General features: G+C 47.4%; 1 protein-coding gene across 11 annotated transcripts in view; it reads right to left on the reverse strand.

Moving 5' to 3' along the window:
* The window catches only part of LOC310692761 (hexosaminidase D-like), a 44199-nt gene that overhangs the window by 18625 nt on the left and 10574 nt on the right, over window positions 1–15000 (reverse strand). For 2 of the 11 annotated variants that reach the window (XM_083473989.1, XM_083473991.1), the window contains exons 2-6: window positions 8873–9016; window positions 6724–6820; window positions 4387–4636; window positions 2229–2338; window positions 1862–1949 (exon numbers count right to left, since the gene is read on the reverse strand). In XM_083473989.1, coding sequence (XP_083330115.1) covers window positions 1862–1949; window positions 2229–2338; window positions 4387–4636; window positions 6724–6818 — 543 coding nt within the window. In that variant the 5' untranslated portion in view covers window positions 6819–6820; window positions 8873–9016. Of the gene's footprint in view, window positions 1–1861; window positions 1950–2228; window positions 2339–4386; window positions 4637–6723; window positions 7421–7488; window positions 7779–8872; window positions 9017–15000 lie in introns of those variants that run through there. The other 9 variants (XM_083473988.1, XM_083473990.1, XM_083473994.1 and 6 more) reach the window with 8 other exon arrangements.

Consider the following 15000-nt stretch of genomic DNA (forward strand, 5'->3'; position numbering starts at 1 on the left):
TCACCTACCACAGATATGTATGGTAACTAATTTATAAGAAAATCAATAGCTATTCCCAATACTTGGCTGTCCTGTGACTTGTGACAACTCAGAATAGTAAACACTTTGAAAGCGATAAGAGCAATAAAACTTTAAATACCAAGCAGGGAAGTTGTTTTGGAAGTTGTTTTGCTCTAGGTTCTAGCCTGGGCAATTGTAAATAAGAGATCAATGCACTTGGAGAGGCCCACAAACCCCCCCCCCTGCTGCCCCATGCCTCTTAGTGTCCTCCCTAAGTAATCCAACCACCCCTTTTCAGAACCACTGGCATAGACCATCTATTGCATCTTCGCAAGTGACTAGTCCACACTGAACCATTTAACTCGCCTGCTCCCAAAAATATACTAACAGGAAGTCCTTCATGGCAGTCCAGCAAATACAGTGGTACCTCAGGTTAAGTACTTAATTCGTTCCAGAGGTCCGTTCTTAACCTGAAACTGTTCTTAACCTGAAGCACCACTTTAGCTAATGGGGCCTCCTGCTGCTGCCGCGCTGCCGGAGCACGATTTCTGTTCTCATCCTGAAGCAAAGTTCTTAACCTGAGGTAATATTTCTGGGTTAGCGGAGTCTGTAACCTGAAGAATATGTAACCTGAAGCATATGTAACCCAAGGTACCACTGTAGAAAATACTAACTGCAGTTTCTGTGTTAAGAAAACATCTTGCAGCTCCTCTCCTGGGGGCAACTGTAACACAGGTTGGCAAGCAGTACAAGTCTGATCTAGGTCCATCGAACTCAGAATTGCCTACACCATCTGGCAGTGACCCTCCAGAGTTTCAGGCAGAGGACATTCCCAGCCCCACACAGACTTGCTGGGGTTTGAACCTGGGACCTTCTGCATGCTGGGCAGCTGTTCTCCCACTTTCCTATGGCCCTTCCTGCAGCCAATTTAGCTGTGATTCTTCCATTGCAGAGAGTTGGACTAGATGACACTTGGGATCCCTTCCTTCTCTGCAATTCTGTGCATCCCTGCAAAAACAACCTGATACTCAGAGATTCAGCAGTCCTAGCTGCCTCCATAATTTTCTCTCCATGCAAAAAGAAAACACTCCTTCACATCTTTAATTTGTCTATCCGACTGCTATTAAAGATTTCTGCTCCGTGCAGAATCCACCCCACCCTGCTGGCTCGCCCAGGTCAAGAGAACCAGTTTCTGCAACTTTAACAAATCAGAACAAGTAGCCATTGTTTGCTCAGCGGCACAACTGGAGTCCAGCTCCCTGGGCAAGAACTGGCCTAACCAGATATGAAGGCTGCATCACTCTGAACAGTTACACCCTTCTTCCTTGAAGGCAATCCAAGGAAAGACTAGCCCTCCCTGAGCAAGATTGGTCAAGATTCTATTGGAGGGGACGGGAGGCAGCAGCAGCAGCAGAAAATATGGGGTGGGGGGAGTACAATTTTAAAACATCACAGCCATTAAGGTTACAAAACACACACAGGCGAAAAGCAGCTGTCAATAGTCTGCCTTCTCCTAGCTCAGGGTTTCCCAAACTGTTGTTGGACTACAACTCCCATCATCCCTAGTTGTCAGGGATGATGGGAATTGTAGTCCGAAAACTGCTAGAGACCCAAGTTTGGGAAACCCTGGACTACAGCTTCCATCAGCCCTAGCCAGGATAGGCATGCTTTTGACTACAACTCCCATGATTCCCAGCTAGTACAGCCCTGTTTTTGGACTACAGCTTCCATTAGCCTCGGCCAGCATGGTATGCATGGACACCAAAGGCAGGGTGGGGGAAGGGGAGAGACCAGGTCATAGATCTACCAGAAAGGCAACCAAAGACCAGCAGTGCTGGAATGAAGAAGGGGGTTCTCCTACCTCTACGTGGCCAAAGGTCTGCACTAAAGGGATCAGCTCCAGTTTGTTGAGCGCTGCCAACTCCTGGATTTTCTCAATGTCTTCTTCGCTGTCAGGAGACAAGAGCACCAGTCAGCCACAAGCTGCCAGCATCCCAGAGACCTTGTTGAGCTGGCGGGTAGGAGCAGAAAGGGAGGCCGCTTCCAATAAGTCAAACCACACAGAGCCGGTCCTGCCATGAGGCAATGAAATGGGATAGAGACCCCAATCCAAGGAGCGCCACCTCTCTGGTGCACAGGGTCAGGTCTTGGCCTGGATGCCCTCAAAACTGTATGGCACCAACCAAACACACCCAGCAGGCCAGTAGCGACTGAGGCAGACCTCTTACCTGTAAGCGTACGGAGACTTGAGGATCTCGAGGTCTCCCTTGAAAGGGAACATGTCTTCGTATTCGATCAGGATGCCGTTGGCACCCAGCTTGGAGAAAAGCGGGAAGATCTGAAGGGAAGAACATGTGAGATGTACCATCTAGCTGCCACACGGGTACAACTGCAATGTGGCAAAGCACACTCTTAACTGGCAGAACTGGCACTGAGGGCCACCACCTCAAATGGCATTAAAAGGAACCTGCACAAATTTGTGGAGAAGGCGATCATTGGCTACTAACCCGGATGGATATATTCTCTCCTCCACTGTCGGAGGCATTGTGCCTTGGAATGAGAGAGCTGTTTGACTCATCTGGGCTTCTGCCCTTTGGGGCATCTGGCCAGGCACTGCGAGAACAGGATTAGATACCCCCCCCCCTTTGGGACTGATGCAGACTCAGGGCTTTTCTTAGTTTCTTATGATTCCTAATGGAACCCTAAAGTGGTGAACAAGAATGGGGGAACACTATTACTCTCAGATCCTGCTTTGTGGGCTTCCCTTGAGGGCATCTGGTTGACCCCTGTGAGAACAGGATGTGGGGTTAGATAGGTCCCCTTTGGCCTGATCCAGTTCCAAGGCTCTTCTTCTGTTCTTAGAATTGGCTCCAGAGAGGAGGCAGAAGGAGAGAAACAAAGGATGTCCCACCTGGGCTTCAATCCACTAATAGGTCTCTCTTAAATCAGAAGCAGGGAAACTGTGGACCTCCAGATCTTATTGGGCTGCCACTCCCATCAACCAGCAAGGCTAGTGCTCAGGGATTATGGGAGTTGTAGTCAAACTGCCCAATCCTGGTTCGTGGGAACCATTGCTAAGCTCAGTAGTGCAACCATCCAAGGCGGTTTTCCCCAACTTGGTGCCCTCCAAATGTTTTGAGCTAAAAGTTCCATCAGCCACAGCCAGCGTGACTTTCAGCAGTTCCAGCCAGCATGGCTGTCACTCACTGGTTTATTTGTTTGATTAGAAGATTTATAAGTGCCTGGTTAAAAAACTTTCCATGTGAGATAACGCAGCTAAAGTGCACAGTTCTGTTAAGGACAATGTATACAAAATAAAATAATGGTGAAACACACACACACACACACACACACACACACACACACACACCCCTCCAATGAGGTAGTTTAGGTTGAGAGGCAGTGAGTGGCCCAAGGTCATCCAGTGAACTTCATGACTGAGTGGGGATTTGAACTCTGGTCTCCCAGGTTCTAGTTTTGACAGGTGCTAACTGGATCAGGCCATGGGCCAGTTCCTAATCTCCCTGCAGACCACATTTGACAGGTGGGAGGGACCACTCCCGTGTCAATCACCAGAGATGATAATGATGTCAGATGACTGACACCTGTCTAAGTTCAAACATAGTTGGTATAACTTCTGGCCAGTAAATTACAGCAACCTCCTGTGAATACGTCTTTTCAGCACCAAACAGGTGGTTCATAGTGGGACCACACCTTCAGCACTCTCCCCTCCGCAGAGAAAGTGGTTTGTATTTAAATTGCTTTCTCTGGAAAGAAGGTAGGGGGGAGTTCACTTAAAAGCCTTCCAGAGGAAGCCGTTTGTGTTCAAGTACTGGAGGAAACCTCATCACCCGTTAATGCCTGCTGCTCAAGCTGTGGCATCAAGCACAGTGACAGGGGTTAGTAAAATATTTGGCAACTTTATCCCCCTCTCTCCCTTCCCCTCTCCTCTTCCAGTGTTGGGGAAATACTGGAGTACAATACCCTCTGGGTTCCACCTGGATGGCCAGTCAAACCCAGACTCCAGATGTCAGCAAAACAGGACATTTATTTAGGTGTTGCAAAGCTGGTACAACACAAACAGCAAATAGTGCAGAGTGACGAACTAGATATGAAAACAACACAAGCACTTAGAAGGAAAGGGAAACAAAAGGGCAATTGTGTCCCTATATCACAATACTTCCTTCTACTAGTTAGAGCAATAATTCCTGCATACCTGTCATCCTGCCCTTCTCTCATGATTCTCTTGCAAACACAACCTTCACATTCCAACCATCACTTGCTCAGACCTCTTTACACACATTTCAGTTTTCACTCTCTATAATAATTTCTGCAGCACCAGGATTCACCTGGTGTACAAGCCCTGCTCAAGGTGGGCCTCCTCACCTGCTCCAGGTAGGATACTTTTGGAGCCGCTCCCTTGAGGTCCAGATGGACCAGCCGCAACTGCATCAAGCTGAAATCCTGGAGGGCCTTTTTCTTGGCGTCCTGCCTCGCAGGGGCGGCGGGTGCCACAACCTTGACATCTGGGATACCCAAGGACTGGCCCTGAGACTCTGCGGAGTGCTTGAGGTCGCTGGCCTTGCCCCAAAAGCTGCTCTCCTGGCTGGATCCCTTGTATTGATTCAGGGAGAAGCTGTGTGCGTGGAAGAGAGTAGAAGACCGGCAACATGGTTAAGGTGCAGCTGCTGGCAAATGTGGAACTGAGTTCCCTCCTCCCCATAATGTCAAGAGCAGGCACTTCCCCAACCTCAGGACCTCCACATGTTTTGGACTACAACTCCCATCAGCCCCAACCAGCACGGTGTCATGGACTGGCTAGGTGCAGAGAAGTGGTGGGAGGCACCATCTGGGGGAACCCCCAGGGGAAGAAGGTTCAGAGCTAGGGGATTGGTAGTGGGATGGCGATGATAAGTGGTTCAAGGGAGAAGAAGGGGCAGACTGGGAGGAGGAGGTGCCGGAAGCTGAAGAGGCAACAGGGTTTAGGGAGCAGGGAGAGGCTGGGGAAGAGGGTAGTCCAGACTCAGCGGCAGGAGAGGAAGCTGGAGCCAGAGATGAGATAGGCTGCTGAAGAAGCCATGGGGTCTCCCCCTCCTGCTGTGGCCAGTCCCCTCCCACCAGGTTGCTTGGGAAGGACTCAGGGAAGGAGTCTTAGAGAGCAGTGGGAAAGCAGGGACCTTCAGTCCTTGCAACAGCCTCACTAGGGCAAGACCTACTGGGAATAATAATAATAATAATAAATTTTATTTATATCCCGCCCTCCCCAGCCGAAGCCGGGCTCAGGGCGGCTGACAACACTAAAATAGTGCAACATTATAAAAACATCATAAGAATTAATTAAAATCAGAATTGATGGCAACCATAAACTAAAGTACTGTAAAGATTGCCAAAGGAGGGAGTCAGGCTGTGCCCCAACCAAAGGCCTGGTGGAACAGCTCTGTCTTGCAGGCCCTGCGGAAAGATGTCAAGTCCTGCAGGGCCCTTGTCTCTTGTGACAGAGCGTTCCACCAGGTTGGAGCCGCAGCCGAAAAAGCCCTGGCTCTAGTTGAGGCCAACCTAACCTCTCTGAGGCCTGGGACCTTCAAGATGTTTTTATTTGAGGACCGTAAGTTCCTCTGTGGGGCATACCAGGAGAGGCGGTCCCGTAGATACGAGGGTCCTAGGCCGTATAGGGCTTTGAAGGTTAGAACCAGCACCTTAAACCTGACCCTGTACTCCACCGGGAGCCAGTGCAGCTGGTATAGCACCGGATGAATGTGATCTCGCAGCGAGGACCCCGTAAGGAGTCTCGCTGCGGCATTCTGCACCCGCTGGAGTTTCTGGGTCAGTCTCAAGGGCAGCCCCACGTAGAGCGAGTTACAATAATCCAATCTGGAGGTGACCGTCGCGTGGATCACAGTGGCTAGGTCAGGGCGAGAGAGGTAAGGGGCCAACTGCTTAGCTTGGCGGAGATGAAAAAATGCCGCCTTTGTTATAGCTGTAATCTGCGCCTCCATAGAGAGGGAGGTATCGAAGATTACAAGAGTTGCTGGGATCACTAGGCCTGAGCTGTTTTGGTTTCTTCAAACAAAGAGTTAACTTTTCTGGCACTGGGTGTTTTACTGCTGACCTGCTCCTGACAAACAGCCATTTTGGACTACAACTCCCATGGGTTCCAGCCAGCACGGCCATTTTGAACTACATCTTTTATGGGAGTTTTTAATTATGCTCTTTCTGATGCTTTAACTCTTGTCTTAATCAAAGTTACTATAATCTCATATGTTATATACCACCTCTCTGTATTCTTAGGAAAAGTGCAGCCTATAAATATTTTAAAATAAACAAAGCCCCGGCACCATATAAGTATTTAAACAAGTAAAGAAATCCTGCAACTGTGCTGGCTGATGGGAATTATAGTCCAGAACATTTGGAGGGGACTGGGTTGGGGAAGGCAGCTGTACCCCACAATCTTGAAACAGCCTCAGAGCAATAGGCAAACATTGATTTCCACCCATGGCTGCAAAAGAGCTTTGAGCCAGCCCCATTTATGGGACCCTGGAAGACTAACAGGGATGGGGGACCCTGTGGCCATCCCTGGTATGTTGGCCAACTCCAGCTCCCAGTAGCCAGCAGGCCCAATGGTCAGAGATGATGGAAGTTTGGGGTCCGGCAACATCTAGGGAGGGCCGCAGGCTCACCACTCCCACCTTGCAAGACAACAATGCCTGTCCGAAAGATACTCACCTGTCCCTGAAGAAATACTTGATGGCTGCCAGCACCACAGTGAGAAGCACCAACAGCCGCAAGAGGTTCAGCTTCTGGGTCCGGTGGAGCGCCATCCCTGCTAGGGAGGAACAGGAGCCACGAAGGGGCATGTCACAGCTCTGCTCAACACAACCAAGACGGGCCAGCAGCAATCTGGATTTTAAGGCTCCACTACCCCCACTTTCATGAGATGCCACAGTGCGGGGAGATATGCCCACAGCCCCTCCACACCCCCAAACCTGCCGTAATCCTAGGCCAAACTGAAATTCTAGAACGTTCTACACACTGAGCGTGCTCCTCGGGGAATTATCTGCAAGGAGAAATTGCCACACCCTTTACCGACTAATTAATTGCAAGCGTATCGGTTATCTCTTCCTGAGAGCCAACCCACTGTTTCCGTTTGGGTTTGGCACAGATAATTCAGGACGGCAACAAATGATAGGGTGATTAATTAAGTTTGGGGAGGGGAGTTCCCTCAAATGGTTGCATGTGGCTGCCATGGTTAGTAGCATGGTTAGCCAGTGTGGTATAACAGTTAGAGCGCTGGACCTAGGAGACAAGGCTTCGTAATCCTCACTCTCAGATGCATAACCTTGGGCCAGTCGCTGCCTCTGATTAGCCTACCTCACAAGGTTGTGGTGTAGATCAAATGGGGAGAGGGGGAGAACCATGTATATACTACCTTGAGTTCCTTTGGGGGAAAGCTAGTGTATAAATGGAATAAATAAATAAAACATATTTTACCTGATCTAACCAGAGAAGGAGAGATTGGGCTGGCATTAGTGCCCTGCCGGCCCAGGCTGTAAAAGAAACTTGCCCTCTCTGGGAGTGTGAGATTCCCTCTACAGCCCCTTGGGAAAATAATAAGAAACGTAGGTCACATCAAGACCATATATTTAAAGCACTTTGATACCGCTTCAAACAGTAATGGCTTCCCCCAAACAATTCTAGGAGCTATAGTTTGTCAAGGATGCTTAGAGGGGCGAAGAGACCCCGTTCCCCTTCCAGCGCTACAATTCCCAGTGTGGCTTCACAGTGGAATCCTCTTCACAGGAAACTCTGGGAACTGTAGTTCTGTGAGGGGACAAGGGGCCTCCTAACAACTCTTAGCACCCATAACAAGCTACAGCTCCCAGAATTATTTGGGGGAAAGAAGCCATAACTGTTTAAAGTGGTATCATAGTGCTTTAAATGTATCATGTGAACATGGCCTTAGTTTGGCCTATATAGCAAGTCCTAGCTGCTATGAGTTTTTGTTTCTTCTGTTGTTCATAAATAAACACTACTACTATTTAAATTCTTCTGGCTTCCTAGGATTAGGGCAGGCCTATTCTGAGCTTTCTTCATACAGGGATTGCCCTTTTTGGGGTCAGCAGAAACGGCCTGACAGATCTTGATTCACAGCAGACTTTTGAAATGGCTCTCAGGTCAAAGGATATCACCCAGAGGTAGGCAGCATCTGCTTTGCATGCAGAAGGTCATGGGTTCAATCCCCAGTGGCATCTCCGGGTGTCCCCTGCCTGAATCCCTGGACAACCATTGCTGCCAGTCAGTATAAACAATACTGACCTAGATAGACCAATGGTCAGACTCAGTAAAAGGTAGCTTTCTATTTTCCAACTAGTCATTTCCCTGAAATTTGGCTAGATTTATATCCCTCCCAATGTAGCTTCTTGGCCTTGAGTTACAATACTGACAGGACACATTGCTTTTAATTTACAATTAATAGAAATTTCCAGACAAAATATTGGCGATGGCTCACACCTTCACTATATTACTTAACTATAGCTTTAAATTGCTTTTGTGTGTTGTACTTTTATTTCGTTGAGCATCTTTGAGACTCTGTATTGTATAAAAGGAACCTCTAAATCAATCTTATAAACAAATAATAAAGTAATTATGAGGCCATCTAATGCAGTATAACCTAACTGGCAGCCACTCTCTGGGAACCTTAGTCAAAGAGAGCCTTGTTAATGGGAGATGCCCCTGGGGTGTTGAAATTGGGACTTCCTTTTTACAAATCACGCAGTCCTCAAGGGACTGTCTCACCTGAAGGCACCCCAGGCTTTGTGTGTGTCATAATACCGAAGCAAAACAGTACAACTGTTGTTTGAGTAGCTGGGCTTACCTGCTCAATCCCAGCTGGTCCAACGGGAAGAACTAGAGGGACAGCAGTGCTAGCCTAGGGACAGGCGTTCTCAACCGGCAGAGACAGTTGGGTCTCATTGAAGCAGCCCTGCCCTACCAGAGAGCCAAAGGGGGTCAGAAGCACCTAAGGAATAGGCATGGGGATAGAAGATCTTAGGATCATAATACATACCAAACTATCTATCTGGAGTCTCAAAGCAAAGTATGTTGATTTAGCTGTGATTCCTGCATTGCAGGAGGTTGTACTAGGACGACTCTTTGGTTGCCTTCCAGAACTATGATTGCCAATTCTGAGAGCCAAGGGTGATTCTTCCAAGCCCCATTCCTGGCCAAATCGCCAAAGGATTTGTAGTTAAGTGCCCAATAGTGGACCTAGAAAAAGCCAGGCACCTCTCAAGTGCTGAAACTACCCAGCATGCAACAGGATATGCCAAGGTGACTTTGGGCATGTGCCAAAGCTTACTAGGAGCTTAGTGAACTGGGCTCTGGGACCAAGACCACCTTGGCTGCCCTGGTTATATATTTATTTATACCATTTCTACACTGTTTGGAATGCTCTCCCCAGAGAGACTTGCCTGCCGCCATCATTGCATGACTTTAGGTGCCAAGCAAACACATTCCTCTTTACCCAATACATAATCTATAGTCTGTTAAAGGTGTGGGGGAGGGGCTGATTGTGATTATTTTGTTATAATGCTGTGTATTATTATGTTTTGTATTATGTTTTATTATTATGCTTCTTAAAATATTTTTAATGTACACTGCCTGGGATCTTCGATCAAGGGTGGTATATAAGTCAAATTAATAATAATAATAATAATAATAATACATAATAATAATAAAGCCTAGTTGACACCAGGCAGTGAGGGCTGTTGCCTATGCGAGTCCTACTCAGAGGAGACTCATTGAAAATAATGGGCATGACTGGGGTCCATTTATTTCAATGGGTCTACTCTTAGAGTATAACTTAATTAGATACAACCCAACTTCTGAGCAATAGAGGGAAGCCTTCCCCAACCTGCAGCCCTCCAGAGTTTAGCCATGGTAGAGAGACATTGCCTCCAATTCAGAGGTATAGTGGTCTGGGGACATGGGGTAGGTCAAAGATCTGTTACTATTTCTGCAGCAGCATCTCTGTCTCCAGCATCCTAAAGCTGCCCAATCACCACAAAAGGGGAGCTTCTTAGCCAATGAGATGACGTCTTCTCACCCTTTCTGGCCATTGGAGCCAGTCAGAGTGAAAGGAGGTGTGTCAGCCACTGAGGATGGGCTCCTAGGGTTTCTCTGGAGAAGGCACAGGAAGACGTCCAAGGAGTTGTTCCATATACTCCAAAGCTGAGTACAATATTTAGGAGCACTGAGAACACAATGTGCTTCAGCTTCAAGAAAAAGGTGTGCCAGTTTTGTTACATAAAATGCAACGTCAAGGAGAACACAACTTAAGTCTCTCCGAAAGAAGATATTGGAACACTCCAAACCATTTGCCCACATACGTGCATGGAAAATAGTAGATCTAGCTGAAAGGCAACACCAAGAGACCTGCATCGATACTTGCAATACATCCCTCTTTAAGTTTATTGTATAATCCTGGAAAGTTGTATAACCTAAGAAGGGACGTGGCTGTGACTATCGTAAATGGATCCCACACTCCTGAAGTTGCCACTACACTGCTGCTCCAATTCCCAGCTTCTCTACTTGGCATCCTCATCTCTGAGCAAAATGCCCTTTCCTGCCATTCAGCTAGGGTGAACTGGGGACTGCTGTCTTGACAGATCACGCTGGGAATCGCAGCCCCATGTAATATCGCTAATGGGCTCCTCTGCCTGCCCAGCTGCCATTCGACAAGGTCCTGCAGCTGCTCAGGAAGGTTCAGTCATCAGAAAAGGGCTGCAGACAAAATGCCAAAGACAGCATTTTCTCCCGCAATGGATGGATTATAGGGCAAGCGGGATTATGGGTGGGGTGCTGCAGGGGATCTTTACTTCTAAGGTCAGATGACATTGGGACTCACATCAAATGATGCGGAGAGGGGTGTGTGGTGATGGTGGAATCAGCCCCAGGGACGCTGCTGAACATCTGAACATCTCAAAAGACATTTTTGGAAAAGAATCAACAAATGCTTTTTTATTGTTCTGTCTGCTGCCTTAAGCTCCTTCGGGAGGGAGGGCAGGATATAAATCCAAATCAATAAATATTTCAGTGCTGGTGATCGGTTACAGTGGTACCTTGGTACTCAAACGGCTTGGCTCCTGAACAAATCAGCTCCTGAATGCCGCAAACCCAGAAGTGAGTGTTCCGGTTTGCAAACGTTTTTCAGAAGCCGAACGTCCGACACGGCTTCCGATTGAGGGCAGGAAGCTCCTGCAGCTAATCGGAAGCCGTGCCTTGGTTTTCGAACCATTTTGGGTGTCAAACAGATTCCCAAGATGGATTAAGTTTGAGAACCAAGGTACCACTGTAGTATCCTCTACTGCCCCTGAGCACAGCTGGCTGGCTTAGGGGGGGCCTAGAGCAGGCTGTGTGAGATAAGCAGCATTTCTGCTACCTGAGGCAGCTTCTTCAATCTACCTCCTGGTAGGGTTGGCCTCTGTTGTCCCCCATATAAGTACATGGAAAAAATAGAGTTTGCTGGGTCAGGCCAAGGGCCCATGTATTCCAGCATCCTGTCCTTACAGTGACCAACCAGATGCCCCAAAGGGAAGCCTGCAAGGCAGGAGCTGAGCACAAGAACTCTCTTTTCTCTGAGTTGGTGCTTGCTGCCAGCAACTATGGAGGCAGAGAATAGCCATTGTTAGCCTTGTTCTCCATGAATCTGTGCAATCCACATGTAAAGCCAGCCAAGTTTGTGGGAGCAAGTTCCTTCGTTTAACTATGCCCTGCATGAAGAAGTTTTCTCTGCACTGCATCTTCCAACAAGCAGCCTCATTGGAAGCCCATGATTTATAGTGTTATGAGAGAGGGAGAAAAACTTCTCTCTATCCACTTCCTCCATGACAGGCATAAATCCACAATCTTCTATCTTGTCGCCTCTTACTTGCCTTTTCCTGAAAACTGAAAAATCTCAAACGCTGCGAACTTTCCTCATAGGGGAGTCACTCCTTCCCAGTGCTTTTTTTCTCTCTTAAAAAAATGTTTAGGGGTACTCTCGTTTTTCTACTCATATTGAAATACTGCCCCTCAATGAGGCCAAAATTAGATTTGCAAAATATTTAGGGGTATGTGTATCCCTGTGTCCCCCCCCAGGAAAAAAGCGCTGCTCCTTCCCCTATATCATTTTGGTTGCCCTTTTCCAGCTCTAAAATTCTGACTCTGTACCCACCCAAAAACTTTCACACATGAAAGGTTTTGTAGGGATTAGCGATAAAATGGTTACAAAAATAACAAGGAAGTGTTGGCGATGCCGATCCTAGAAGATTTTTTAAAAAACCGAAACAGGTAAGTTCTTTCTCCCTCCCTCTTTTTTCAGTCGATAATGTGCACATTCTCCCTCCCTCCAGTAGTGAACTCAATGTTCCCATGCTGACAACAGAAAAGGAACCAAGAACGAGGCCACTGACAAACAAGGTAGAGATAGGTAAGATTATGAACAAGTGCAGAAAGTGGAAAGAAACATGTGTCCCCCCCCACACACACACCTCGCATAATACTAGAAGCCAATACAGTCCAACAATGAAGCTGAATGCCGGAAGATTCAGGACAAACTAAAGGAAGGCCTTGGAATCATAAAACTGTAGGGCTGAAAGGGACCCAACACCCTGCAGTGCAACAGGACTAATCGAAAGAACAAATATTATTACACTTATTACCCTCCCTTTCTTCTGTCATGGACTCCAAGTCAGCGTAAAAGTGGTTCTTCAGTAGCCTCCCATCCGCACACTGATGAGACCCAGGCCTGCTTAGTTGCAACAGGTAGTAGCCTCAAAGGCTCTGGGCCCTAATTTGCACCCAATTTATGCCCTGTCAATTTCTATGGGACTCAAGTACAGTATTACTTACTTTCTTTGATTGGGCCATTGTATCATAACGACCAGCAGATAAATCCTAAAACTGCTGATCATTTCTATATAAGTCTTCGCATGCCTATTTTCATCTGTATCAATGATAGGAACTTTTTGATGGATGGATGGATTTAATATGCCAGTCTTCATCAAGAGATCCCAGGGCAGTTCACAAATAAAAACGAGGTAAATTTTACCAAGTCCCCCTGCTGCAGAGGGCAAAAAAAAAAAAACAACCTAAAAAAATTATGAACTATGAAATTCACTACCAGAAGTTGCAGTGATCGCTACCTACTTGGGTGGCTTTAAAAGGCAAATTCATGGAGGTTATTCTTAATGGCTGCTTGCTTTGATGGCTATGTACTGCCTCTAATATCCAACATCCAACATAGGATGGATGTCTCTCAGAGACTGGGATTTGGAATCACAAGCAGTGAGGGTGCTGCCGTTTGCACTCATTGCTAAATGGGGGCTTCTTCCCATTCGGACATTTGGCTAACATGAAGAAAGGATGTTGGTCTGATCCAGCAACGCTCTTTTGACATTCTCCTGAAACAACACCCCTTTACATGGGGAAAGGGCAGGTGACCAGACTATGGAAAATCTAGGGGCCTAACACCACTGGGACCTCAAGCCAGAGTATACATTTTCTTGGAATGTGCAAAGTATTCTGAGCTTTTACATTTCTATGTCTACAAACAAATAACACCTTGGCTGAAAGGGGGAGTGCCGATCTACTTGTCAGCAGTTCCCCTTACATAAGAAGAGTCTGCTGGATGAGGCCAATGGTTCATCTAGTCCAGCATCCTGTTCTCACGGTGACCAACCACATGCTTGTTTTCCTGCAAGCAGAATCTGAGCACAAGAGCAACTCTTCCCTCCTGCATTTACACACAAAAAAATACACCAATCTTTCTTGCACAGAAGTCAATAATGCATTGTGAAAAACACTTCCTTTTGTCAGTCCTGAATGCAATGCAAGCCACAACTATCACATAATTTAAAATCATCTCATTCCATTGTTTAGATACTGTCTATAATTTAAAAGGGACGCGGGTGGTGCTGTGGGTTAAACCACAGAGCCTAGGACTTGCCGATCAGAAGGTCGGTGGTTCGAATCCCTGCGAGGGGTGAGCTCCCGTTGCTTGGTCCCTGATCCTGCCAACCTAGCAATTCGAAAGCACGTCAAAGTGCAAGTAGATAAATAGGTACCGCTCCGGTGGGAAGGTAAACAGCGTTTCTGTGTGCTGCTCTGGTTTGCCAGAGGCGGCTTAGTCATGCTGGCCACATGACCCGGAAGCTGTACTCCAGCTCCCTCAGCCAATAAAGTGAGATGAGCACTGCAACCCCAGAGTCGGCCACAACTGGACCTAATGGTCAGAGGTCCCTTTACCTTTAAAATTGAAAAAGTAAGAAGAGTCTGCTGGATCAGACCAAAGGAGGCCCAATTAGTCCAGCATCCTGGTCTCACAGTGACCAACCAGATGCTTGTATTCCTGCAAGCAGAATTCAAGCACAAGAGCAACTCTCCCCTCCTGCAGTTTCCAACAACTGGTATTCAGAAGCATTTCTGCCAACTATGGAGGCAGAGCACAGCCATCATGACTAGTAGCCTTCAATAGCCCTCTCCTCCACTAATCCTCTTTTAAAGCCATCCAAGTTGGTGGCCTTCACTGCTTCCTGTGGGAGGGAGTTCCATAGTTTAACAGATCACTGTGTGAAGGACTTTCTTGATGCTGGGTAACTGATCTGTTGCTGTCTGCAGCCATTTGAAGCCCTTCTCGCCTCTGTCGCTGCTTTGCATGCCATCTGGCCAAGTCCCTACTCCGTTTAAAAACTATGATTTCTATTTAAGGGAGCAGGAATTCCCTGGGCATTGTCATCACCGCATGCTACTCCTCCTGCACCTCTCAAAACAGAAAACGTTCAGTAACACACACACTTCCTGCAAGAAAGAGTGGAGAGGGCAGGGTGACAGAGTTTCTGCCCTCTGGGAATAACTCTCTGTGGCATCTCCATGGTGCTGCGTTAGCTAATTACTAGTGTGGGGAGCAAGGAAACTCTGTTGCAGGGTTTTTTTTGGCACATGTCAGAGCACAGAGGAGTGTCT

Source organism: Podarcis liolepis (genome assembly GCF_965112155.1).
Source record: "Podarcis liolepis genome assembly, chromosome: 14".
Taxonomy (NCBI): Eukaryota; Metazoa; Chordata; class Lepidosauria; order Squamata; family Lacertidae; genus Podarcis; species Podarcis liolepis.